Source organism: Trichoderma aggressivum, assembly GCF_033847375.1.
Source record: "Trichoderma aggressivum f. europaeum strain CBS 100526 chromosome Unknown scaffold_021, whole genome shotgun sequence".
Taxonomy (NCBI): domain Eukaryota; kingdom Fungi; phylum Ascomycota; class Sordariomycetes; order Hypocreales; family Hypocreaceae; genus Trichoderma; species Trichoderma aggressivum.
Genome location: NW_026946387.1, coordinates 153,699 through 180,117, shown reverse-complemented (window position 1 = coordinate 180,117; position 26,419 = coordinate 153,699). Strand labels below are relative to the sequence as shown.

The 26,419-nt window shown below is 52.1% G+C and overlaps 7 protein-coding genes across 7 annotated transcripts; 6 read left to right on the top strand and 1 right to left on the bottom strand.

Moving 5' to 3' along the window:
* Positions 1–323: 323 nt before the first annotated feature.
* Positions 324–3,151, top strand: Triagg1_5733 (uncharacterized protein; the record flags this gene model as incomplete). Its single annotated transcript, XM_062900280.1, has 7 exons — positions 324–384; positions 447–550; positions 616–740; positions 815–919; positions 1,343–1,547; positions 1,632–2,914; positions 2,971–3,151. 7 exons carry the CDS (start codon positions 324–326, stop codon positions 3,149–3,151), a joined length of 2,064 nt encoding a protein of 687 aa, XP_062755246.1.
* Positions 3,152–6,287: 3,136 nt separating this feature from the next.
* On the top strand, positions 6,288–9,783 carry Triagg1_5732 (uncharacterized protein; the record flags this gene model as incomplete). Its single annotated transcript, XM_062900279.1, has 5 exons — positions 6,288–6,513; positions 6,569–6,807; positions 6,851–7,061; positions 7,115–9,153; positions 9,232–9,783. 5 exons carry the CDS (start codon positions 6,288–6,290, stop codon positions 9,781–9,783), a joined length of 3,267 nt encoding a protein of 1,088 aa, XP_062755245.1.
* A 1,532-nt stretch (positions 9,784–11,315) lies between these two features.
* Triagg1_5731 (uncharacterized protein) lies at positions 11,316–14,963 on the bottom strand (the record flags this gene model as incomplete). The annotated part of the gene is made up of 3 exons (XM_062900278.1): positions 11,316–11,987; positions 12,056–13,019; positions 13,138–14,963. The coding sequence occupies 3 exons, from the start codon at positions 14,961–14,963 to the stop codon at positions 11,316–11,318; spliced, it is 3,462 nt and encodes a 1,153-aa protein (XP_062755244.1).
* Positions 14,964–17,920: 2,957 nt separating this feature from the next.
* Triagg1_5730 (uncharacterized protein) lies at positions 17,921–19,578 on the top strand (the record flags this gene model as incomplete). Its single annotated transcript, XM_062900277.1, has 4 exons — positions 17,921–18,090; positions 18,148–18,771; positions 18,918–19,083; positions 19,150–19,578. 4 exons carry the CDS (start codon positions 17,921–17,923, stop codon positions 19,576–19,578), a joined length of 1,389 nt encoding a protein of 462 aa, XP_062755243.1.
* A 1,067-nt stretch (positions 19,579–20,645) lies between these two features.
* Positions 20,646–21,573, top strand: Triagg1_5729 (uncharacterized protein; the record flags this gene model as incomplete). Its single annotated transcript, XM_062900276.1, has 2 exons — positions 20,646–20,990; positions 21,049–21,573. 2 exons carry the CDS (start codon positions 20,646–20,648, stop codon positions 21,571–21,573), a joined length of 870 nt encoding a protein of 289 aa, XP_062755242.1.
* Positions 21,574–21,906: 333 nt separating this feature from the next.
* Positions 21,907–22,557, top strand: Triagg1_5728 (uncharacterized protein; the record flags this gene model as incomplete). The annotated part of the gene is made up of 2 exons (XM_062900275.1): positions 21,907–22,133; positions 22,251–22,557. 2 exons carry the CDS (start codon positions 21,907–21,909, stop codon positions 22,555–22,557), a joined length of 534 nt encoding a protein of 177 aa, XP_062755241.1.
* A 1,026-nt stretch (positions 22,558–23,583) lies between these two features.
* Positions 23,584–25,020, top strand: Triagg1_5727 (uncharacterized protein; the record flags this gene model as incomplete). The annotated part of the gene is made up of 3 exons (XM_062900273.1): positions 23,584–23,770; positions 23,878–24,903; positions 24,974–25,020. 3 exons carry the CDS (start codon positions 23,584–23,586, stop codon positions 25,018–25,020), a joined length of 1,260 nt encoding a protein of 419 aa, XP_062755240.1.
* Positions 25,021–26,419: the final 1,399 nt, after the last annotated feature.

The window sequence follows — 26,419 nt, the reverse complement described above, 5'->3', positions numbered from 1 at the left end:
GGGAGGTCGGGCTTTATCAGGAACGAGATGATGCCATGAACTGGACTGGACTGGATACTGTAACAAAACATGGAGGCCGTACCTGCGCTACTGACCGCTGGCGGGGTAACATTTTACCTCTGTAACGGGGCGCAATTTGGAGCTGCCTGCTGATACTTAGCGGGGCGTCACCAATTCGACTCTAGCACTCATCGAATCGAATCGACCAGTCGTGCCAGGTAAGATTAGGCTGATATATAAGATTCCGCAGGATTGGACTGTGCCTGGCCGTGACTGATCAAGCAGACAAGGGAATACCATCAATCACGCGTTGAGTCTCAAAGATGGCCGAGATCCAGGCCAAGCTGCAGGCCCTTTCCGAGGAGTATCAAAAGCTCCAGCAGGGTGAGTAACGTGATGACATCTTCATGAATTCACTGCATCTAGCTGTATGGACCTCATTTTAGTTGTGCAGTGGTTTCTAATGTTCATTTATTTAGATCTCCAAAACACAGTGGCTTCGCGCCAGACGCTGGAGGGACAGAGACAAGAGAACCTCGGTGTGCAAAAGGTCGGTGTCTCTCGATTTCCCACCAAGATGCTCAGACGGAGACTTTAGAAACTAACATTCCGAAGGAGTTTGAAAACATTGGCGAGGATGAGACCATCTACAAGCTTGTGGGACCAGTCTTGCTGAAGCAGGAAAAGTTCGAGGCGGAGAGCACCGTCAAGGGTCGACTGGACTTTATCGGAGGCGAAATGTTGGTCACCACGCATGATTTATTCACATGCATATGATTTTCCTTACTTCAGAAGCACGGCTAACGTTATGCAGCACAAGATTAGAGGGCCAGATCAAGGAGACGCAGGAGAACATTGAGAAGAAGAAGACTGAGATTATCCAGATCCAGGCGGGGGCTCAAGGGGCCATTGGCGCACAGTAGATGACGAGATAAATAAATCAAATGATGAGCTAGCTTAGCATCACATCCAAGATCTTTCTCCCAGGCCACAAACCTCTCATGTGTCCACACTCACATTCATTATGGAACTGTACAAGTATGTTCCATGATAGGGCGCTGCCCCCTTTTTAAGATTTGTTCGGGATAGACACGCCTTGCCCACATTGGCGCCACGCCAGCGTACTGCACATGCAATTAAACCCTCCTTCTGTTCGCCCAGTCTACAGCGGTTTAATGCCCCGCCATATTGTCTTGGAGGGGCCGACGTCAACTTGCGGCTTCTGTTAGTTGCAAGTTTGCCAGGAACAACGACCATTTAATCTTTCTGCCTGCCAGGCAGCTCTCCTGCTCTGCAGTATTTGGCGGCGGCCTGGGCTTCTAGCATAAGATATTTCCCCTAGAGAGTCCGGGATTCGCAGAGACGCTCGCCGACCAGATCCCAAAGCCCATCTCGTCCAGCGTTTCGCAATGGAGGCTCGTCCGAGCATGGCCGCGGGCCGGCCGCAAAGTGTCAAGGAGCTGGTAGCTCAGGCCGAGAGCTTTGCCTTCAACGTTAATATCGCTATGAAGCACTGGATTCGGGCTGCTGATACACTCTATCAAGAGGTACGTGCAGAAATGCTGCTGCTGCTGCTGCTGCTTTTTCTTCTTCTCTAGTCGCTTTGACCCATGCGCTGACATGATTTCAAGGCATCATTTGCCTTGTCGGATGGCGATTACGGACGAGCCTACATGATGCTATATCGACACTCCGTCTTGGTCCTGAAATTTCTACCCACTCACCCTCAATTCAAGGATCCCGAAAATAAAAAGGCGTTCAAATTACTATCGAAGCGGATTCCTCGCGTCCTCGAAGACCTTGAGCAGCTGAAACCCGAGATTCAGGCTTTGTATGACGAATGGGAACGCGCTGCACCATCTCCCGCTGCAGAACGGCATAAACAGCAGGCAGCATCGTCGTATGCAGCCTTTGCAACTCGAGATCCAAGTCTAAGTGGTAACGCGAGAATTTTGGACGCGGCTGAGCACCAGCAGCTAGCAGTGGATTTAGCACAACAAGAGCTAAGCCGACGAGAGCGAGATAAACATGCAAGCAAGCATAGTAGCGTTTGGGACGCGCGAGGCGCCAGGAGTAGAACGTCGCAGTTCGATGACGGCGATCTTCGAAGGCAGATGGAGGCAACACGACGTACGCTTGACATGGCACAAGAGCGCAGAAACATTGATTCAGCATTGGAAGATCACGATCGGAGTCCTCCAGTGACATCCCAAAACTATTACTACCCATCACTCTCCAAATCTAGGCCTGTCGAATACGAACAAGGCCGTTATTCATCATCAAGAGAGCCCCAATCGACTAGACCGCCAAAGGAGCAGTTTGACCTACCTCCCTTGCGGCATGAAGACAGATTCGATACTTCACAGTCGGCTATCCCGCCCCAGGTACCCCACAAGGCTCATCTTGATGACTATCGACCACTGGATACTCCTCCACGGCCGCTGGTTGATGTTCATCAGCCTCCTCTTCCGCCCAAAGATTCGATGGAAATTCCTCAGCCGAAGAAAGAGCGCCTCGCCTTTAAGCCTGGAGGGTATCTCGAGAATGGGGATCCTATCCGATCAATATTCCTCCCCGGTAGCCTGCGCTCCAGGTTCCTGGAAATTGCCTCCAAGAACACGGCAGCCGGCTTAGAGACCTGTGGCGTCATCTGTGGAACGCCCATCAATAACGCCCTCTTTGTCCGATGCCTCCTGATTCCGGATCAAAAATCCACTCCCGACACGTGCGAAACGGAGAACGAAAGTGCTCTGTTCGATTATTGTATGAGTGAGGATTTGTTGATGCTGGGCTGGATACACACACATCCAACACAAACGTGTTTCATGAGTTCTCGTGATCTCCACACGCACGCGGGATATCAAGTAATGATGCCTGAAAGCATTGCCATTGTGTGCGCGCCGAGATACAATGAGTAAGTTGGAAAAGACGGCGATTCGCGTAAACAGCATCTGACTAACCTGGATCCAGGCACGGCATCTTTCGACTCACGCACCCCCCTGGTTTAGATCACGTCCTGAACTGTAATCGCACAGAGACATTTCATCAGCATTCTATTGACAACCTCTATCGAGAGGCCTATCACCCTAATGGGCACGTATATGAAAACGACAATATGCCCTTGGAAGTAGTCGACCTGCGGATGACATGATGAAATAGCTCACATCCTGGACCTCAATACCCGACTATTAAGGGAGCATCGTGAAGCGTTACGTTATCGGCAATATGGTCATGCTGCAGCGATTTTTCTTCCTTTTTTTTCACGCGAGCATATGTCACAATTTCCCATCCTTCTTTAGGGGTTTTCTTGATCTGAGTGCCATCATCATATCCAAACATCTAAGAAGTTGAAAGTTTGCGACTAAATGACGGTCATCACAAAAAGAATCTAGCATCGATGCGGACAACAAATGTGCGGCTTAAGTCTTGTTATGATAAACTATCGCCAAGAAAGTAAGACGGTCGCTGTGAAGAATTCATATCACCCAAGGCCAATTTCCAAGATGGACTGCACATTTCGATAAGACTGGGCAGGAAACGGGTAGGTTTCCATGCAACATGTAAGTCACTACTCGAGTTGAACAGCTCCCGGTCGATACTGCGCGTGCGGCGCGCTGTCATGCAATTCTCCTATACGACCAGTGTTACAAGGTTTCGCACAAAGAGATTGCCTCCATATCGATGTGCTTGTACTGTTGACTGCAGCGCGGCTGGAAATCATTACAAGGGCATGGAAATGCAGGGCGCGAAGAATTCGAAGAGATTATCAGATGTGTGGTGGACAAGGATGGTTACTATCACCCGCCGAGATGGGTGCACTTCTAAACTACTCTGTAATATTATATTTGCTTGATCATGGGCTGTGTACACCGACTCATACCTTGCTACGAGTACTAACGAGGACACAAAATGAAGCATCATCAGAACTTGAATCATCCAAGGGGCATGACAAAGTAGTATCAAAGCCAACCACTCGGTTTTCAGAAAAAGGACGGCCAAGTTGCGGTGACAGTGGAACCAGCTTGGGCCAGCCCTCCAGCCGCAGCAAACAAACGGATCGAGCCCTATCTGAGATGACCCGCCCCCTGGTCCGCCTCTTATGGGATATCTAGCAGAAAATATTGCAAGCTGCGGATGACGGAAGATGCGCTCGGATAACGATCTCTTCATATCAATCCGTATATGAACTAGCAACAGGATTCATCTGGATCACATTGGGATCTCCCAGCTTCGATCCATTGGGTCCTGATCGTCGATTTGGCCCATCCCTTGACTCTCACTTTTTATTACATGGTCTCAATGACGATACACGTACGACTCCGGTGAGCTGGTCTAAGTTATTGGCCTCTCCACATACGTCTATGCAGGGTTCAGGTTGGATGGCTCTTTTGCGGCGTGTGCTCGTACACTCGAGTTTCGCACAGAGTGTGCTCCGAGTATCTGCATATACCCGTGCACTGCATCGACTTGTGCAGGATGATGACAATATATACGAATACGTAGACAACAATCACAAGGGGGAGAGGGGGGAAACAGCAATTGGCAAAAAAAAACCATCCCGCAAGGAAGCTCGACGTAATAGGCGTAGCATCGCAGGTTTTCAGCTGGCATCGAGCACGCCTCTCATTTCTCCATGAGAAGTGTGGACCCCGGGAAAGGACCAATCCGGGCGACGGCATTTCATTCTGAGCAATGATCTGCTCGTAAAGTCTGGCGCCTATATATGCATGTCTTAGACAGACGTCCAGCGAGACCGGGGGCATGGACGAAAGAGACGGCACGGTGAAAACTCGCCCGCCCGCTATCTCCAGGACTGCTGGGCAGGATTGGCCGATTTGCACTGAAGCCATCTGCACGTCTGTTGCAGCGCATGAGGCTTGCGCAATTAGCGTCCGAGGCAGCTTGTCCAGCACTCAAGGGAGGGAGGGGACTCTCAGCAGCTTTGTCTCTTGATGCTGGGCAAATGGCGAAGCCAGCTTCTCCGTACTGTACACAGCCAAGGCCACGCTGTTGAGGATCGTACGACGTGCTGCTACCGGCAGCTCTCGAATCACACGCGCATGGCTCTTGGCGTCCGTTGTTCACTTGCTCCGTCCGGCGTCCGACTCTGAAGCTGCCATGGCGACGATTCCAGGGATCTGACGTTGGCCCTGAGCAGGTTAACCGCATGAAGCTCGATCCTCCAAGGGCACGGAGCTGTACCCGCAGCACTAGGTCTAGCGGGAATCGGCATTTTCAGGTGACGGCCGACTAACACTCGCACCCATGATGCCAAAAGAGTCGACGGCGCAATCTGGTTGTCCATAACGAGATGTGGTGGGTCGAAGGGGGTGGGAACCAGCAAGGTTCGATTCACCACAACACGTCCATCCTAACAATATGGATCACTCCCAATATCAAGCTTCGTGAGCTGAGAAGCCAGACCCACAGAGGCAGAGACAAAGGGAGAGGGCGGCGCAGGGGAAACCTCTCGGAAGATGACCCTCGTTCAACATGTGTTATACGTTTGTTGTACGACGCCACCAAGGTCCAGACGTTTGCCAAGGGCACCTCCTCCAGGCGAGTGTAATCCAACATCAAGGAGGGGGAGGCCATTCTTTCTTACCAAACTTCCGCCTCCCCGTGACGACTTGACGGAATCTATCCCGTCATTATCCCTGGGCCTCTCCGCATGTATGTCTTACCCTGACATACAGGCCCTCCAATAAGGGCGGCTGGGGGCGTATAGGGAAATACTACATCCCGTACTAGGACTACTATCAGCCTTTCCGGTCCCCCTGGGATGGAGCTAGAGGCATCGCAGCTTGGAGCAAGCAGACACGGCTTTTGCAGAGGTGCCGGTTGCACACGGTAGCACACACCATGTGGGCTCCCCAGTTGCCGCAGCACTCATCATTCGTCTTTCTTGTTCGACAATGTAGTAGTAATGGCTTAGTTCCCAGGGTCGATCTCAGCATGCTGTCGCTAAGATTTCTGGTTCAGCCGCAGCCCGCGGCCCGAACCCTCATACGTCCGGATGTTTCTGAATGGCTAATTGGAGATGTCTGTACCCATAATGCTTGATAGACTAATGCTGCCGGGGTCTCGTAATGTTTCTGAAAGGGGAGAGCACGGCGGCAAGCATGAGCTGTAGTTTGTCCCCCGGATGGTAGATAAGACGCCGGGACGCTCCCCCCAGCTGCATGAGCTTGTCCATTGCCTTTTCCTTCCTCCCTCCCATTACACATTTTCTGCTGCTCTTGAATTCTCTTTTATGATACCCGGCCAGTAGCAATATTCTGTCCACTATGAGTTCCAGCAGAGATGTCCCCAATGGCAACCATGCCACTGTCGAATACCCCGGCGGCCCTGTTGCAAAGGCAAAGAAGACTAAGCCTGTCAAGTATGGCAGCTTGATGCAGCTATATCGTGCTTCTCGCCGACCTCTCCCTGACAAGACTGGAGATGGTACCTACCAGGTGGTCAGGAACAGGCCGTCGCTGATGCAGGATTTGCGAACAATCACCTTTGAAGGTAAATAGCCATGCCACTACTCTACGAAGCACGGCATCCTGACTCTTTCTTCTAGATCTCAAGACCCTCAAGGCAATTGTCACTGCCAAGCTCAAGGGCGAGACTCAATCCGATGACAAGACTATGATAATGGAGAAGACCATCCAATTGGTTGCTGCGCTACCTGGTGGTTCCAAAAGACAAGAGCGGCTCACCAACATGTTCATTGACGAGCTGTGGTACTCTCTTGACCACCCCCCATTGTTGTATATGGGAGACCAATTCCGCTTCCGCCAAGCTGATGGCTCCAACAATGTGAGTTTTTAACGCTTCGATTACACGCATTTACGATTGGAAGCTCATCAAGATTACCCAGAACCCTCTTATGCCCAAGCTCGGTGCAGCTGGTACTCCCTATTCTCGCTCATGCCATCCTACTGTCGTACCACTGGGAGTTTTGCCTGACCCAGAAGCCATTTTCGAGTCCATCATGGCTAGAGACAAGTTTATCAAGAACCCCAACAACGTCTCGAGCATTCTGTGGTACTGGGCTACCATCATCATCCACGGTAATTATCACAGCGCGATTACGTTTTGAAAACAGAGCTAACCGTAATTTTAGATCTGTTTTGGACGAACGAAAAGGATTCCAACATTAATGACTCGTCATCATATCTCGACCTAGCCCCCCTCTATGGCCACAGTCAAGATGCCCAGGACTCGGTTCGCACATTCAAGGATGGCATGCTAAAGCCTGATACCTTTGCCGACAATCGACTTCTGGGCATGCCGCCGGGTGTCTGCATCATCCTTGTCATGTTCAATCGCGTTCACAATCATGTTGCCGCAAATATGGCTGCCATCAATGAAGGCAACAGATTCTCCAAGCCTTCTCCGACCCTCCAGGGAGATGCTGCGACCGCAGCTTGGAAGAAGTATGACGAGGAACTGTTCCAGACAGCTCGCCTGGTGACTTCCGGATTGTACATCAACATCACTCTGGTCGACTACGTGCGAAACATTATCAACTTGAACAGAGTTGACACCGAGTGGACACTGGATCCTCGACAAGAAGCCGGCGTCGACGTCGGCACCACAAAGGGCTCTGAACGAGGAGTCGGCAACAGCGTCTCTGCGGAATTCAACCTCTGCTACCGCTGGCACTCATGCATCTCTGAGATGGACGACGAGTGGATCCACGACTTCTACGACGATCTCTTGGGCGAGAACTATGGTACCATGGACATGCGCACGCTGATGATTGCTTTCCGCAAGTTTTCCATGGGCATGCCCAAGGACCCTGCCGACTACGTCTTTGGCGGCTTCACGCGTGGCCCTGGCGGACGTTTTGATGACGATGATCTCGTCAACTGCATTGCCACGGCCATTGAGCAGCCAGGTGGTTCTTTCGGTGCCCGCAACGTGCCTCGCATCATGAAGCCCGTGGAGATGCTCGGCATCATTCGTGGCCGGAAGTGGCACCTGGCTGGCTTGAACGAGTTCCGCAAGCACTTTGGCCTCAAGGCCTACGAGACCTTTGAGGACATCAACTCGGATCCCCAGGTTGCAGACGCCCTGCGCAACTTGTACCAGCACCCCGACTATGTCGAGCTCTACCCTGGTATTGTCGCCGAGGAGGCCAAGACGCCCATTGTTCCCGGTGTCGGCATCGCTCCGACTTACACCATTTCCCGTGTCGTCTTGTCTGACGCGGTTGCCCTTGTCCGTGGCGATAGACACTACACCACGGATTACAACCCACGGTACCTCACAAACTGGGGCTATAAGGAGGTTGAGTATGACCTGAAAGTCAACCACGGCTGCGTCTTCCACAAGCTTTTCATCCGAGCATTCCCCAACCACTTCAAGCAAGACTCCGTTTATGCCCACTACCCCATGGTCATCCCCCAGGAGAACCGCAAGATCCTGACCAGCTTGAACCGCGTCCACCGCTTCAGCTTCGAGCGCCCGAGGGCCTCTGCTCCTCGCGTCGACATCACCACCTTTGGCGGCTTCAAGCAGGTCATTGCAAACGAGGACAAGTACCGCGTCCAGTGGCAGGAAGGCCTCGAGATTCTTTCTGGCCACACCGGCCGCTACATGCAGGCCAATGACCGCAAGACGCTGGAATCAGTGCTCTACAAGGACGATTGGAGGAGTGCCATCAAGGCCTTTTACGCAAAGACGGCCGAGACGCTGCTGGCCAAGAAGTCGTACACTATCATGAACAAGAAGCACATTGATATTGTTCGCGATTTCGGCAACACTGCTCACACCCACTACGCCGCTCAGATCTTCAACATTCCCCTCAAGACGCAGGAGAATCCCAAGGGCGTCTTCTCTGAGCACGAGCTGTACGCCGCGTTGGCTGCCATCTTCACCACCATCTTCCTGGACATTGATCCCGCGAAATCCTTCTCCTTGAGACAAAAGACAAAGGAAGCTGCCAGTGCTCTTGGGGAGTCTCTTGAGACGACTATCAAGTACACCAAATCCTTTGGCCTTCGCCTCTTCACCGGCAACACCAGCAACGATCCGCTTTCCACCGCTGGTGTCAATGCCGTCAAGGCCCTGGCCAAATCCGGCATGAGTCCTCACGACATTGCCTGGGGATTGATCTTGCCCACGGCTGCTGCTATTGTTCCAACCCAAGGCCGATTGGTACGTTTTCTAATGTTTTCCATATCAAAGTCCCCCTTGATCTCTATTAGAAGCTAACAGTTTTCCTTTCCTACTTAGTTCGCCCAAGCTGTCGACTGGTACCTCTCATCCGAAGGTGCTGAATACGTCGAAGACCTCCACGTCCTCGCCTCGCAAGAACCCGGCCCCGAAACCGACGCTCTTCTCCTCGGCTACGCCATGGAGGGCGTCCGCATGGCCGGTGCCTTTAGCCTGCACCAGGTTTCCACCGGCCCCGACATCATCACCGAAGATGACGGCCGCAAAATCAGCGTCAACCAAGGCGACAAGGTCTTTGCGTCCTTTGTCTCCGGCGCCCGTGACGCGACTCAGTTCCCCAACCCGGAAACCGTTGATCCCGGCCGCCCTCTCGAGTCGTACATCCAGTTCGGCGCCGGCACGCACAGGGCGTTGGACAAGGAGGTCAGCCAGATCGCATTGGTGGAGCTCTTCCGTGCTCTTTTCAGGAAGCAGGGCCTGAAGAAGGTTGCCGGGCCTCAGGGCGAGCTGAAGAAGGTCCCGAGACAGGGCGGCCACTGCGAGTATCTGAGTGAGGACTGGGGCACTCTTACGCCCTTCCCTGTGTCGATGAAGGTTACTTGGGATAATTAATTGAATGAGAAGAATTGGGAGGAGGAATGAAGACGGCAGGAACAGAGTGAATACCCTATCAAGTGTAAAAGAAATTGAGAATTTGGCTACTATTTGGTGTGAGGATAAAGTGTGACTGGATGTGATTTAATGGATAATTCATTTTTAAGGGGCTAATCAGAACCAACTATTACATCCTGTCTGATAAGGAGTATACAATTCAAAGACAGAGACTATTTATTACTTTACTCTCAATTTCTCCATCTTTTAATGCGTTCAAATGTTGGTTTGCACTTTTGTTATATTAATCCTGACTGACACCAACCAATTTGGTAGCAATCAGTCGATTACAAAAATCTATCCTGCCACCCCACGTACGCCAAAGGTAAAATAAGAACCACCAGATCTACAAATGAAATAGATAACAAAAAGAATGAGAGAGAGTTGTGTTCAAGTAGACATTACAAAAAAGATTGTAAAAAGAAAAATAAACGCTGGACGAACGGGGAATCGAACCCCGGACCTTTCCCATGCGGTTGCGCAACCAGTAGGTTACACGATGCTAAGGGAAAATTATACCACTAAACCATCCGCCCATGCTGTGCGTTGCAAACCTCCGTCCAAAAGTGCTTCTATCAAGGTAAGCAAAGCAAACGGTTTCTCCCCAAAAGATTGTTAGCCATCTCTCTCCCTCACTCACACGACATACAATACAGCATAGGACATTCACCAGCAAAGAAAAACAAAAAAGACAAAGCAGATTCTCGAGAGCATGGAGATGCAGGTAAATAAACAACCGAATCTACTTAGAAAAAAAATATCAACTGTCTGTATGTATGTCGAATGCGGTCAATGGTATCATCCACGTCTTGTAATAAAGCCAATATTAGCACACTTTGCACCACAGCCCCCTACACGGGGGCACAAATTTCCCTTCTCTGTCTTTCTCTTCTTTTTTTCTCTCTCTTTCAACCTACAACAAACAATCTGCACGCCCATTCCGCTGCTGTTTCTCTCCACTCCCATGTCACACATAGGGAAAAGGAAAAAAAGACTAAAAAGAAAAAGAAGAAAAAGGAGACAAAAAGACACGCGGAGAGTAAAGATGCCCGTTTCCTCTGAGGACAAAAGGAAAAAAAAAGAATGAACCCAATCAAAAGGACAGGAAAGAGCTTGGCCAAACAAGAAACAATCAGATGGTGAGAAGAAGAAGAAACACACTGGCCGTCAAGCAGGGATTGGGGGTGTTTAGAAAGGGGGATGAGAAAAGAAAAGAAAAGCAATGAAAAAGGGGGAAAAGAGAAAACGCGAGGTGCTGATTATGTTGCAAAACAGTGTTTAAAATCATAGAGCCCAGCAAATTCCGCCCGACCCGTTTCCTTGTCCTTCATGCGGAATCATCAGAGAAAAAAAATATGGGTTAAAAGTCTGGACCCTTTGTTTATAGTGAACATCGCTGATTTTATGCGCCATGCCGTGCTTTGTCGTAATACCAATCAATTTCCAATCCATCAGCGACGGAGTCGGGGTCCAACAGTTTTGTAGTCCGTCTACTAAACCATTCTAATTCCACCTGGTTGTTGCGAGTTCTCCTTCTTGGGGAGCGGCGGTAGATGCTTGTTCAGACTCCCTCGGCTCGTCGGCCGGGCCACCTTGAGCGAGTTATCCCTGCTCACGGTGCCGTTGCTGTTGTCGCCGTAGCCACTGTCAGAGCTATCGGGCTTGAGGTAGGTTTGGTCGTGAGGAGGAGGGGTCGGCGGAGGCGCGCGGCTGGGCTCGGCCATGTTGCTCCAGGAGGTGCCCTGGACCCATCGTTCCGTATCGTCTCGGCTGCTCTCTCCGGCTTCTTCTACCACGGGAAGAACGGCCTCGTGTTGTGAGTCGCGGGCGCCGGGCATGGTGGCGCTAGTCTTGAGGGTTCGCTCGGGTATCTGAGCCTCAGGCGTTCGCCCATTAGAGTGTATTCCGACTGGAGGCGGTGGGGGCTGGTGCATTGGCATCGGGGGAATCGTGCTCTGCCTCGACCTTTCTTGCTTCTGTGCTTGGGCAAGCATTTCTTGGTCTCTGCGCGCACGTTCTCGTTTCGCCTCCTCAGCGGACATGGTGATACCTTGGATGAAGTGGTAGAAGCGATCTCCGTATTGGTCCGGTGGCAAGGCGGATATTTTGCTCTTGTCATTCGAGAGACCTTTCCAGAAATGTTCGATCTTTTTGATCATTCCGTACTATCAGAATGTTAGCCAAGATTTCAACAAAAAGCAGGTTGGCGACACGGCGCCATCCTACGACTTACGTGAGTCAGACAATCAATGACACCCAGGTAGTAAATCTCTTCTGCCGGTTCATTGTCTTCGTGGGTTGCTCGGAAGCCACCATCGTCTTGGTTGAAAAGAAGCCCACGACGATCCTCGCCCACCTCCTCAGGCATCTGATCGTTGGCCACGCCCATGGGCACTGGGCGTTCCTTCTGGACCATCTGTCGCAGTTCCTTTGCCTTGCGATAATTCTCCAGCTTCGACGGTGTTCGCAGAAGGGAGGCCTGGAGATCGTCGTCGGTGCTTTTCTCACCTCCGGGGTTGAACACTTGCAAAGTCTTTCCACGCAGGTTCTCTTCATTTCCACGGGATAGATCATGAATGCCAACCAACAAAGAATAGTCCATGATATGGAGACGCTTGAGGAGGGCCACATCCCGCTGCAGCTGCTCAAGGAACAGCTTCTTCTTCTGGATACCCAGTTCGAGGTTCTGCTTTCGTCGGAGCCAGTTCAAATCTTTGAGGGTCGCGCGAGGGTTCTTGTCCAAGTCTTCCTCTCTATAATCTCGGCCAATAGTCGACCCCTTGAGATCAAAGGTTGTGTGGACGTCTCGGTGCGGGGGGAACAAGTTGTTCATGACGACGAAATGGATCTTTTTTCCGTAGGGCATCTTGACTCGGTGGAGGCCGTAAAACTGAGACAGCAATGTGTTTGGGTTCTTGGTGACGTGCTCGTAATACTCCTTGAGCATCTTGCGCAGAAATTTATGCTCGGCATGATGAATGGTCTTGATGATGTACTTGTAATCTCTAGAAAAGTAAAAGAAGCTGCCGCTCTTGCCCGGAGATCCCAGCTCTGAGAGTATGTATTTGCCCGTCAGGGACATGAGATAGTCGGCGGGATCTAGACGGAAGGCGTTTCGCAGATGACGGAAGACCCAAGGAGCATAGTCTTTGAACTTGAAGTCGTACTTGGCCGAGGGAACGAGTTCGTTGCCGGTGCTAAGGAGACACGATCATGTCAGCATTTGATGGTGCCAGACGGGACGAACAAGTCCGCTAGGCAAAGCACAAAGGAGTTGGGTAAGGGGAGCAGGGTTGCAGGGTTGCATTTACGTACATATCAAATGTAGACTTTTGCTTAACATTAAAGTCTGCATCGGTCAAATCGCGGTCCAATTTTGCATTCGTCCTCGAAACGGAAACACGGATGCCCGTCAGCATGTTGTAGGCCGTCACCCAGTTGGCATGGCTCTCGTCAACCTTGGTGCCAACCAAGACGCGGTCATCATCCTCTTCCTCCTTCCGCCTCCGCTTGCTGGCCCGCTTCTGTCGATATACTTCGGCCCATCGCATGGCGTCTTCGTCGGGCGCAATCTCGTCCCGGGGGGCATCGGACTGCATGGATCTCGTTGTCCGGCGGGCCAGGCTGAAGGAAGCGGCGCGGCCCGTAGGGCTGGCGACTGTGGGGGAGAAGCGTCCGCTGGCCTGGGCGGTATCGAGTTCTCTCGAGGTTCTGCCCGACGGTGGTTTGGGCACCTCGAGGGTGTGTCTCTGCTTGGGCCCCATGCCGGTGCCTGGGGGCTGCAAGTGAGCAGACAGTGAGGGCGCCGAGTTGGAGCCGCTGGGCTGGTAGGTTGCGGGAGATGAGAAGCGCTGGGGGTTGATGCTGCTGTTGTAGTTGTGCGGCAGGGCGAGGTCGGACGTCATGGGCGATGCAGGCGTCAGAGACGGCGTCCAAGGCTGAGGCGGGCTGTGCGACTCGACGTCTGTGGGGGGCTGAGTTGGTCGGGCAAAGGTAGCAGAGACATCGTCCTGGGCGCTCCTCGCCGATGCCCTGTGGTTCTGATTGCTCGCTGGCTTGCGGGCCGCATCTGCAGCTGCATGCGAGAATTCGAGCCCGTTGCTGGTCTGTGGCACGGAGCGATGAGGGAGAGAAAAGGCGGTGCCATTGGACAGGCGATGGTCAACGTCTTGCACGTCCAAGTCTTGCCCATAGCCTTGCGCGCCGTAGCCGCCAGGCAGACTCTTGCCGTTGGAGAGAGTGCTCATGCTGGTAGGGCGTGTCTCGCTGCCGCTGGCGTCGTCTCTCCACCGGTCGAGGTCGCTCAAGGGCACGGGCGAGTCCGAAACGTCCGAGTCGCGGGTGGACAGTGTCGAGCTCTCGTCGAAGCGCTCATGGACGGCGTAGGACCGGGCGTCGGTTATGGAAGCCTCATTCGCCTGGTCCTTTGCACCGAAGTGGTCGTCGAGCTTGATCACGGAGCCGTTGGAAAAGACTGTCGGGTTGTCTAGGGTCAGGAACGAGGGCATTTCGCTGCGACGGCGGACGCGAGCGGCAGGCTGGGTGCTAAATGCTACCAATTGAGCGATGCTTCCTGGATCGATGGGCGAGCTGAGCTGAGCTGTGATGGGATGGGATGGGATGGGATGGGATGGGATGTGGGATGTGGGATTTGCTGGCAGCGGCCAAGAAGGTCGTTGCACCGGGCTTTGATTCTCGCGGATTGGATGGTGCAGGAGATTGGGCAGAGAGACCAGCAGAACTAACGCAGCGCAGCAGCGAGCAAAGACTGGCGCGCCGACCCACTGAGCGCAGCGCTGGGGGATGACGAATGGCCCGGGGGCTGCAGCGAGGGAACGGCGCCTAGAAGCGTGCAGCCAGGGGGGGATGGATGGAGGACGGGAGTGTTTAGGGCTCTCGGGGGGGGCGCTGTGCAGTGCAGTGCAGAGCTGTGCTGTTTGTTTGCTCGTGCGAGTACAGTATTGGTGTATCGATGATGTCTGGTGTGCCTTGATGGATTTTGGTGGATGGAAATGGAAGTGGGAATGGGAAAGAAAACGAGCAACGTTCCGAACACGCAAAAACGACAGCGCTCGGAGGCTTACGGTATCGTATGGATGTCCTGTCCCTTGTCCTTTTGGCCCTACCAGGGACATGGACATCTGGCAGCGGGCTGTCGGGGTCCAACGTGGAAAATTGAAATGAGGCTGGTCTTGCTTGGGCAGTGGCGGGTTTGTCGTTTCCTCCGGGCTGCGCTAAAATGGGGTCAAGGGGGTTGGCAGCGGAAATGGGCGAGGGAAAAATGGATCAGCGTGCAGTTGATGGGAACAGACAGACATCCATGGGACTTGGGAAGAAAAAACCTGGAGACTTGCTGCACAGCACGCTGGAGCCCGCAATGCAATGGATGGATTGATTGATCCCGGCCATGCTACATACAGTACAGTAGAGGCTCCAGTGGGCGGCCGCTCAGCCGCTGCGAGGGCCAGTCAAGAGTCCATCCGTCGCATCACGGCACAGCGAATGTTGACTCTACATGCACGGGATTGATTCATGTCGTTGATGGATGGAATCAATGGTTCTGCTATTGTACTGCTACTGCTGCTGGATGGAACAATGACGGATGGGCACACTGTACACACATCACCTCAGACTTTGGCGTAGGACGGACCTGGTTCAGCCGAGTTCGCGCTGCTGATCCGAGGCAGTGCTTTTTGCTGTGCGCTGGCCAAGATTCTGTCTAGTCGCATCGTGGTCCCCCAGCGCGCGTGCCACGGCAGACTTGCATGTGCATGTACCGCGAAGGTACCAGAACTGTAGGTACGTTAGGTGCATACGCGTAAGATCAATTCCATTACAATGGAGTACTCGTAGATACTGCACAGGTGCCCATTTTGGATGCCGAAGCGGATTGAAGAGTTTGGCGGTATTGCTGTTGTCCCAATGTTGACTCGCAGAAATGATTTACAGGAGGCTCTGGCGCTCTGGCCTCATGGCCTCAAACCGTTCCACCAACATGCCCGCACCAAGCAGGGGGCAGATGAGAGCAAACAAAATCCATCCATCCATCCATCGTATTCCGCATGGGTGAAACCAGCTTACTAAGAATCGCGGCGTCCAATCTGCCCATGTTCGTGAAATCAAGACAAGACTCAACAACTCCGGCGTTCCTCACATGGACTTAAGAACTGCTGCTCCGTATCTGGACCGTGGATCGTATCATGGCACAGCTTCCACGGCCACTAGGTACTGTAATGCTCCATTCCAGCCGAGATGGTGGTACCCGTCCTTGCGCTGTGTTTATCGCACACCAACAAGTAACTCCGCACTGACATCAAATTGGTTACTCCCTAAAACTTGGGCCCCCTGAGCGTCTCTGCTTGGCACTAAACGTGTAAAGGATCAACCCAATCGAATACGGATCGAATCACAGTCGCCCGTCCGCTCTGCTTGGAGCTTCCATGTTCCGTAATCATTCCTGCCACCCAAATAAAAAATGAAAAAATAAGAAAGAAAAAAGAAAAAAGGTGGCCCTGTCAGCACTGCCTCGCCCATTATATTAAGCCATGCCGGCCGAAACTTGCCGGGCCAGCGCATAAAGACTGGTAATATCTTGGCGCCGTGCACAAACACTCAGCCCCTCTCGCTCAGAAACATTGCTGTCGCCATCCCTGAATCCTGTCTCCAGTTCTCATTTCTACTTACCGATGGAAAGAAAAAAAAAAGTCTCCCTGTCTTCTAGAAGAGCTGGTGGAACCTGTTTGTTGCTGCGTTGGTTAGACGCGCACAGGCAAAGCCCTAGGACAGCGAAGGAATAAAGAGGGAGCCGAACCCAAGGACAAGAAGAATTGAAGCTTCTTCTTTAGGCTGTAGGAATCGAATCGATGCCCTGTCGCCGTCGCCCCCATGTCGCATCGCCTGCTTCAAAAGGATGCATCTGCCGACACACGGATAATATTATGGTAAAACCTCCTAGGGGTAGCCTCAGGTTACTCGAGCAACTTGTTCTGCGCGGGACAGTGAAACGCCTACTGCTTGCTTGCTTACCTGTACACGCTCAGCATTACATGTGAATTTGCTTTACTTTTCGTTGATTAGTACTTTCTTCAAGCAAACATCAAGGTCAGCAGCTCCTTGACCGAGAGAGACAGTGGAGGTACCCTCATGTTGGTCTGAGTCCCATGGCGTCATCGACGTCACGATCGGTCGTGTCGATCTTTTCACAACCCACGGAACAAGGTTCTTGTGTTCACTATCGCCATGTAACAAGTATTGGACTGGAACTTGGTAGTTGTACGCCCCAATGTAGTTGAGTTCGTGCCGTTCTATGCGGAGACTCCGTGGGAATATTTTAGGTACTGTAGTGCACATGATATCGCCTGTAAGATCGTGTAAGATGGAGCGTCAAAACAATGCCAACATGTGATGCGGCAAATGTACCCGTACATCCGATGTTTCCATGCTTCTCCTTCCCTCTCATGAACAATACCATATACATTAGCTTTTTTTTTCTTCTCTCAAATCTCATTCACAGTAGACGACAACATCTTGGGTATTCATTTCTCCATTTGTACAGCCGCTTGATTCAGCTTTCTTGATAGTCGCTGTCACAATCCGACTAGCTACCCTACAAGACCTGCAATCATGTAATATTCCAAAGCCACGATGAGCCATGTGACGTTTCAAGGCGGTCGATATTGAAGCATCTATGGATTAGAAATCTCGGGACCGATTTCCTTTCATCAATGCCAAAGCAGAGTTAACAAGTAAAGTGAGCTTTCAGTTTAGCATACAAAGTAATTGATCCATTTCTACAGCTCGAGATTCAAGGTGCGGATCAAGAATTAGACTATCCCTAATAGGCTAGACTCCCGAGCTGCCTCTGAATTCATATCAACGGATGCCTCTGGCCATTGCTTGATATCACATCCACAAAACATTTCCCCTTGGCCCATTCTTCTGTATAAAGTTAGAGTACCGAGAACTTGACAACATCCTTCTTACCGTAACTTGCAAAACTTCTCATCATCTGCCTTCAGGATGATTATAAATAGTGGAAACACACTCTCAACAATGGTATCCATCGGGGAATTGCCTCGAGGACCAGCGAATTGCCCTCATGGAGACCACGGACATGGAGAAATCTGCTGCTACGGCTCCGTCAGTCTTGAACTCGGAGGTTGGAGATACTGAGCGAACATGGCTGGAGTCAGATGAGAATCCTCTAAACTGGCCTCGATCTAAAAAGTACCAGACAATTGGCCTGATCTCCTTCCAAGCATTCATCTCGTAAGTCTTCACCATCGGATAACATTACATGGATATCTTCTCTCTTACTTTCTGTAGTCCTCTCGCGAGTTCCATCATGACACCCGGTTTACCAGAGTTGGTAGAAAAATACAACATCAAATCCGACACTGTTCTAGCATTGACTCTGACGATATACCTCCTGGCTTGGGCACTTGGCCCGCTCGCCTTTGCCCCGTTGTCTGAGATGTATGGTCGGTGGTGGGTGATTAACATATCGAGCGTCATATTTACTGCGTTCAGCATTGGGTGCATTTTCGCCAAGTCAACTGGACAGCTGATTGCTTTCCGGTTCTTGGCTGGCATCGGAGCGTCGACACCGATATCCATCGCGGGAGCGGTTATAGCCGATCTTTACATCCCGGAGGAGCGAACTCCAGCCAGCGCTATATATGGCTTGGGTTTGCTGATAGGACCCCCGACTGGCCCCATCATGGGAGGATATTTGACACAGACAGTTGGAGTTCGATACGGATTCGTTCTAACGGCGGCTCTTGGTGCTGTAGCCTTAGTACTGAGCGTGCTACTTCTTCCAGAGACCGACCATGCAATCATCCGATCAAAACGTGATTCGCGGCGTGGAGGATTCACGGAGCTCTTCAACAAAAAAACAGAGACGTCGGTTGACGATGAGCGGACACAACCTTCTACTCCCCAGACGGGGTCAGCTAAAGAAGCAGCTATGCGGCCCTTGGTACTTCTCACAAGAAGTCCTATTTGCTTCATCTTGAGTTTTTACGGAGCACTGTTAGTACACATCTTCATTTCAAAACTTCTCGACAGTATCCACTGATCACAACCACCTGCAGCGTCTACGGCTTCCTCAACATGTTTTTCACGACTTTTCCAACGATATTTGGCGAGATATATGGGTTCAAGCCTGGACCAACCGGTCTGACATATATAGGAGGCGGACTCGGAGAGCTGTGCGCCACGGCTTTGGGCGGATGGGTTGGAAACACCGTCTACCACAATGTGAGTGCCGAAACTTTCCTCACGCATCTCCTGTGGACGAACTAATACCAACGCTCCGGCCAATAGCTGACCAAGAAGAATGGCGGCATCTCAAAGCCCGAGTTTCGCATGCTGGGAATGCTTCTCGGTTCCGTTGCCGTCCCCATCGGGCTCTTCTGGTTCGGCTGGACAGCACAGACACGTCAACACTGGATGCTGCCCATCATCGGCTCGTCCATTTTTGGATTCGGCATGATGTCCATCTTGCTGCCGCTGCAGCTGTACTTCATCGACGCATTCAAATACTCGGCTGCCGCACTGGCCGCTGCCTCGCTCGCTCGCTCGCTGCTTGCATTCGCCATCCCCCTATTCGCCCCACAAATGATTGATGCGATGGGACTGGGGGGAACATATTCTTTCCTTGGCGGGTTGAGCATCGCAATAGGCATCCCGCTGCCCCTTTGGGTGTATTCCCAGGGGGAGAAGATCCGAGCCAGGAGTGATTTAAATCACTGAGAGGCAGCAGAAGGGAAGGGGATAATCTCTAGGTCTCCGTCAGTTTTTCATGATGCCTAGCCGCCTACGCGGATTGCGATTCTCAGCCCTTCTTTGTTCATTTTATGCTGTGTCCGAGCTGGAATAGAAGGCTTTTGAGGAATATGTGGTGGAAGACATGAACGCAATTGTGAAAGTGGCCAATATAATACATGTAGGGAGTGCTCAGCGGGGAAACCATGACATCTGTAAAGCACACGCACAATCATCATTGTCATTCTTATTATTTGCTGAAAGGCCCCTTTTGGGTCTCACAATAATGAAGAGGGATTTCAATTCGAACATACAGGGCTTAGCAGTGTTTATGCCAGAAACGAGCGGCGAGCAGAAGGTCATTGTTCATGCAGTATTAAACCAGGCTGCTTACTCATCCGCTTTCGTCCAACTTGAGGCGTCTAGCTGTGGACCGCGGCTCTTCTCACCTACATATACATTCCACACTTATGCTTTGAAATAGGAGGAAGCCTGATTCCTACCCAAGGTATCATGAAACTGGGTTCTCAGAGAGTTCATGCGTGCCAGACATGCAGAAGAAGAAAAATAAAAGCAAGCACAGTCCGCACTACCGAGGAGAGAAGACAGAACTAACTGGGGTCTAGTGTGACAGCAAGCTACCAAACTGCTCTCAATGCACACGGCTGAACAAGAAGTGCCCCGGGTCGACCCAAGGCCTTATTTTTATCCATAGTGTAGATGGCAAGTAAACCATTCACATTACGAGGCACCCGCGTGTCTTTTATTAACAGTCGTCAAGAGTCTCAACGACAACAGCAGCGGCAGCTCATTCGCCAGGTTCAGGGCCATCAAGTAAGGGGCTGCCTCATCACTCGAAGAGAGCGCGTACTGATGGGTTCAACGTCCAGCAAACAAGTACATTCACAATCCCACCTAGCATCAGCAGTGGCGCACATGAAGTGGTGTCCCGCCTTGCCGTCGAAATCGGATCGTACCATTTATCACCGTGGACGCCTCACCCATGGTTCTTGTCGATTCCTCGATTGGCACTCTCGGCGGACTTTCAATCGCGAATGTTGCTACCCTTCCAAGCCATGAAAGTGGCCTTTAGAGCCCTTCCAGAGAATGATGCCTCGTTGAAAGCCGCGGCGTATCAATACTACTCCAGCGGCTTGGAGCGCCACCAGGCCCAGCTCCACCAGCTTGTCCCATGGCAGAGGCATCAGCACCTGGCTTCCATCCTTAATCTTCTTCTCATGTCAATGGCACTGTTGGAATTCGAGATGATGGCGCCTCTCGCTACTGATTCTTGGTTCCCTCATGCTTATGGCGCCCTAGGCCTCCTGGAACAGGTTGGACCTCAAGGCTGTCAGGAATCGCCATTTTTCGAGATTTTCTGGCAGCTACGCTTTTTTATGGTAAGCCAGAGGTGTATTCGGCCTACTAACCATCGACATGATACTAACTTCTCTGCAGTCCTACGTGGCACTGTCTACTCGCAAAATGTCATTCCTCGGGTCTCGGAGTTGGATGGAGACACCCTTTTTGCACCGTGAGAAAACCGATTTCGACCATATCATTGACACACTTCTTTTGGAAGACAATCAGATAGTTAAAGGGGAGACCTTGGGTCCTGAGACTATCGAGCCGCGGCGGATGAGCGATGTAAACTTGGCTTACGGGCAGGGAGCAAATTTCAAGTTTGCCCATCCTGGCCACATTGCTGATTTTGAACGCATAGTCCGAGTCCTTGTGAACGTACGAGATCTCGTCTCAGCAAGTGCATCGAATTCCAACCCCAAGAGGCGAGAATCTCTGTCGACAGCTATCCTTGCCGATTCCAAGCACTTGATGGATCAACCTTCCTTACCGTTCAACGTTGGGCTGCAAGTTACTGGTGCGGCGAGTTTGGTCGCTCAATATGCGCCCAGCTCTCTGCAAAAACAGGAGGCGGCACAGCTATATGCTGACTGGCATGGGCGATTTGTCTTGACAGAATGATCAGTGGCAGTGTCGTTTCAAGGAAAATATACAAGGAAGCTGCAAGCTACGTGTGCCTACGAACCGCCGTTAAGGTTCACGTTGTTTTGGGAAAAGATGGCCGCTTGGAAGGTATGAACCTCTGGTGAGCGGCTACTTCGCGTGCATTGCGCGTGGCTCATCTCTCCTTTCCCAAGCCTAAATAATTCTGACTCTTGACCGAATGCATGTAGATGGCGCCTGTCCGCAATTCAGTATCGAAACAACTCCGCTTCAAGGCATCTATAATCAGCTGCTCCCTCGCTCAAACCGCCCTAACGATCCGGCCGGCAACCTCTGACTGAGTCCTCGAAAATGAATAACAACTCGAATGAATCGCCCGCATCGCCGGCGCCACCCTCCGGCCACCCTTCTCCTTTACTGAGCGAAACCCAGCCAACCGACGGACCGGGCGATATGAGCCCACCCCAAAGTGGCAAGCTCTTTTCGGGGGATCGAGGGCTACCAAGATCGAATTCCATACAAGCATCACAGCTGTGGCCAGTCACCACACAGGATGGCTCACCGAGCATGATCCATCAGTGCATGATATCGTGTCCGGATTTGAATCACACCGCAAGGCAGCCTTGGGTAATTGATTACCTACGAATTCCCGTACACGTGTAGCCAGACAATCTAACAAGATATCAAATTATTAGGCAACCTCGCGCCAAGTGGGAGGATGGCAGCACCAGTATAGTCGGCGTGGCTCTCGCTCTCAGCCGACCACGCCACCAGGTTACAGTTTCCGAGAACGCATCGCCGTCCGTTTCCGCCGCCGGCGCCCCTGGGAGTCTCCAAAGTCCTGTCGAGGCTCAGCAACCGCTCAGCTTGACATGCCAAGGTTCCAAGACGGACGAGAGAGGAGGCGGAGAGCGCGAGGCTCGCTGGAACGACACAGCCCTTCTGACATTGGGAGCCCTCGACAGAGCACTCCTGTGGGAGAACGAGGAGCCGGACCGCTAGTGGTGGCGGGAATCGTGATGGCGACCGCTGACCTGGACAGGCTGAGCCAGGCTTACAAGAAGGAGGAGGAGGAGGAAGACAAAGAAAGGTGATTCAATGATTCAAGAGAGAGTTGGGACTCAGGGTGACGGCATGATGCTTTGTTGATACAGCTGTGCAGCCACTCTGCAAGTAGGATAAGAGAGTAGAGCCTTATCTGTATTGATACGAAGTATTCTTTCAACTCTTTGGAGCATATGCCGTCTTTTGTTGAAGCAGATACGTAGGTATGGTGAAGATTCAACTGGCTTTTAATGAAGACAAGACACTCATATTGAGTCTACATGTCTGTACGTGCATGTACTTTACCAGACTGAAATCCGGGCAAAAGTGAAGCTCCACACTCGCTCAAAGAGTTATACATGCAGTCTTACATTTCCATATCTGACATACTGTATCTTAGTACCTACATGTACGTACAATATGCAACTTACAGCAACCCACCCCTGAATCCCGACATCGGGCTGGAACATGAGGTTACAGTAGATACCTTATGCTCCCTACCTCTACTAAGGCATCATATCTGTCTGTACATGTACATACATACCGTTTCTCCCATTATCTTCCATTTTTAGCCTGCGCGGATGACGCCCAACTAGTACCTACTAAGGCATCGTCCGGAGCAATTGCAAGCGCATCATGTGCCGTGGCGGCGGTGGAGATTTCCGGTGGAGATTTCAATTGTATCGTTGATGTCGTTCCAGCGCCCTCCACAGAAGGCAATGGCCGGGTTTCATCGGATTAGTTAGTGCTCGAGTTTAGCGCGTAAGGGCGCGATTCTGGGGAAGTTTTGGTTGCCGATGGTCTGCCGAGGAGCAATTGGGACGATGGATCCAGTAGCCGACTTGATACTACAGGTACGGTACCTAATACTACATAACGTAGCGGGTGCCTCAATTCATTGAACTCGAGCATGCACACGGCTGTGCCAGATCCAATACCAATTCCAATTCCCCTCTCCACAGACGAGGACGGACCCGATTGACCATGTTGCGACAATCCTTCAGGGCCTTTGCCCGCACGGCCGTTGCGAGACCAGCCGCGGCGAGAAGTTACGCTACCTTCAACTGGGAGGATCCCCTCAATGCGAACAACCTCTTTACCGAGGAAGAGCAGGCCATTGCAGAAACCGCAGAGCGATACTGTCAGGAGCGGCTACAGCCCAGGGTCTTGCGTATGGCGTCACTCTTTTCTCTAGTCATTTACACGAGGCTGCTTCGTAGTTGCCATTCCATTCGTGCGGCGTTGCTGACTCGCTGACTTGTGATTGTCTTCCTTTAGAGGCCTACCGAGACGAACACTATGACCCCAAGATCCTCGAAGAGATGGGCGAGCTGGGCCTGCTTGGCTCCAGCATCAAGGGCTACGGATGCGCTGGCGTTTCTTCGGTGGCCGGCGGCCTGATTACACGAGCAGTCGAGCGAGTCGATAGCGGCTACCGGTCCGGTATGTCGGTGCAGTCGTCCCTCGTCATGGGCGGCATCCACGAGTTCGGCACCGAGGAGCAGAAGGAGAGGTTTCTCCCGGAGATGGCCAGGGGCAAGCTCATTGGCGCCTTTGGCCTGACGGAGCCCAATCACGGCAGCGACCCGGGCAGCATGGAGAGCGTCGCGAAGCCGCATCCGACTAAGAAGGGATACTACTCACTCAGCGGAGCCAAGACATGGATCACCAACAGCCCAATCGCCGACGTGCTGTTGGTCTGGGCTAAGCTGCAGGAGACGGGCAAGATCAGGGGCTTCTTGGTTGAGAGAAGGGACTGCCCGCCTGGAACGCTCGAGACGCCCGCCATCAAGGACAAGAACGGGCTCCGAGCTTCCATCACGGGCATGATCCAGATGGACGGCGTCCCGGTGCCAGAAGCCAACATGTTCCCTGACGTCGAAGGCCTCAAGGGGCCCTTTAGCTGCCTCAACAGCGCCAGATACGGCATCTCGCTCGGCGTCATGGGCGCCCTGGAGGACGCCATTGCTCGAGCCCGCACCTACTCCCTGGAGCGAAAGCAGTTCAAGGGCAACCCTCTGGCCAGGTACCAGCTCATCCAGAAGAAGCTCGCCGACGCCGCCACAGATGCCGCCTATGGCACGCTGGCCGCGGTGCAGGTCGGTCGGCTCAAGGACGAGGGCAAGGTGACTCCCGAGATGATTAGCATGGTTAAGAGACAGAACTGTGATTCGGCGTTGCGCAACGTCCGCGTGCTGCAGGAGATTTTCGGTGGAAACGCCGTGAGCGACGAGTATCACATTGGAAGACATGTGGCGAACCTGTTTGTGACGCAGACGTACGAGGGACAGAGCGACATCCACAGTGAGTATTTGTTGTGTTTGCTTGATGCTTTTTTTTTTTGGAGTGTTTTACTGACGATGGCATGTTCTAGGTTTGATATTGGGCAGGGCGATTACCGGTATACAAGCGTTTGTGTGAATGTGGTAGCAATATAGATGGGTAGATGAAGAAGAAATAAAAGCCATGTAATCACGTTCAGGACGTATGGTATACCACGTATATAAATTGTTATCAACGTGCTTCGCCAGACTAGACCAAAAGCCATCTACATTCACTCACAGCAGCATCCATCATCAAACGTTCGGTCCGTGATTCGGGACCACGATGAGTTAAAGTTGCGAATGGCTGAGTCGAAAACCACCAAGCGCAAACCTTGGAGCGAGATTCTCCGAAACCCCACCGTGGGGTGCCGTTGACAGATCCGTGCGATTCCATGGCCGGCCAGGCAAAGGAACAGCTCCATTCGGGATGCTACTGCGTCTCCCGTCCCTGAGGCAAAAGCTGGCCGTCCGAAGTACATGGAACCTGAAAGCACGCCAAGCGCCGTGTGTGCCTACAGGTAGCATTTGATCGCAACTACTGGCGGTTTGAAGGGGAAAGGGGGCCGGCGGTGCATCGTCATGGGCTTCATGCTGTCATGTCATGTAATCATAATCATAATCATCACAAGGTTGGCCGCACCCCCCCCTTTGGTCATCCTGACATAAGGCGCCCAGCTTTGTATGTAAGGCATGAATGAGCGTGAGTGTTTGTGTGTGCACGTCCAGGCCATCACGGTGCCTCCCGCAAAGAAGCGTCAAAGGGCAATCGAGTCACGCCTCGGGTTTGGCGCCTTTCAGCCGTCGAAGCTGAGCGAAAGACATGGATGGGCGACATGTCACCTTTGGGCCGTGACAGCGACAAGAGTGCCCTCGCCGCTATCGCCGTTTGCGCGCAAATCCGCTGCACGGCTGTTAGTGTCCGGGTCACGGCCCAAGCAGCAGCTTGCGGTGGCGGTGTCTTTAGCCACCAGTGTGGCCCAAGGCTGGGAAATGAATTTATTTGAAAAAAAAAAAAAAAAAAAAAAAAAAAATCAAAGAAGAAAAACTGGACTCTCTTTCGGCCTTGCCTTTGCTTAGTTACCCAGTTTGTTAGTGGTTTGTGTGCGGGTTCGCAGCCACTGGCCGTGTGCAAAGCCCGCTCTTTTGGTGGCTACCCGCTAAACTGTACTCATTACTACGACTCCTACTGTGCCTTTCTCTTCTCTTCCCTTCCAACCCCTCCACTTTGCTTTCAGACATACAAACTCGATCTGCACAGCACCGCCATCAGGGACTCTGCGACCCCGATCAGATAAAGCCTCTTCCTAGCGCTCCGGACTTGCAGACGGTCGCCTTGCATCGTCTCCAACGTCCGCCTAGGTTCTTTTGATTCTTTCTTCGCCCGTGAGTTTGCACCGTCTCCGCATCGTGACCCGACCAGTCCGGGAGAGCAAGCAAATACTGACGCCAGCCTGCCAGCCTCGATCCGAGATCGATCTTCCACCACCCTCTTAGAT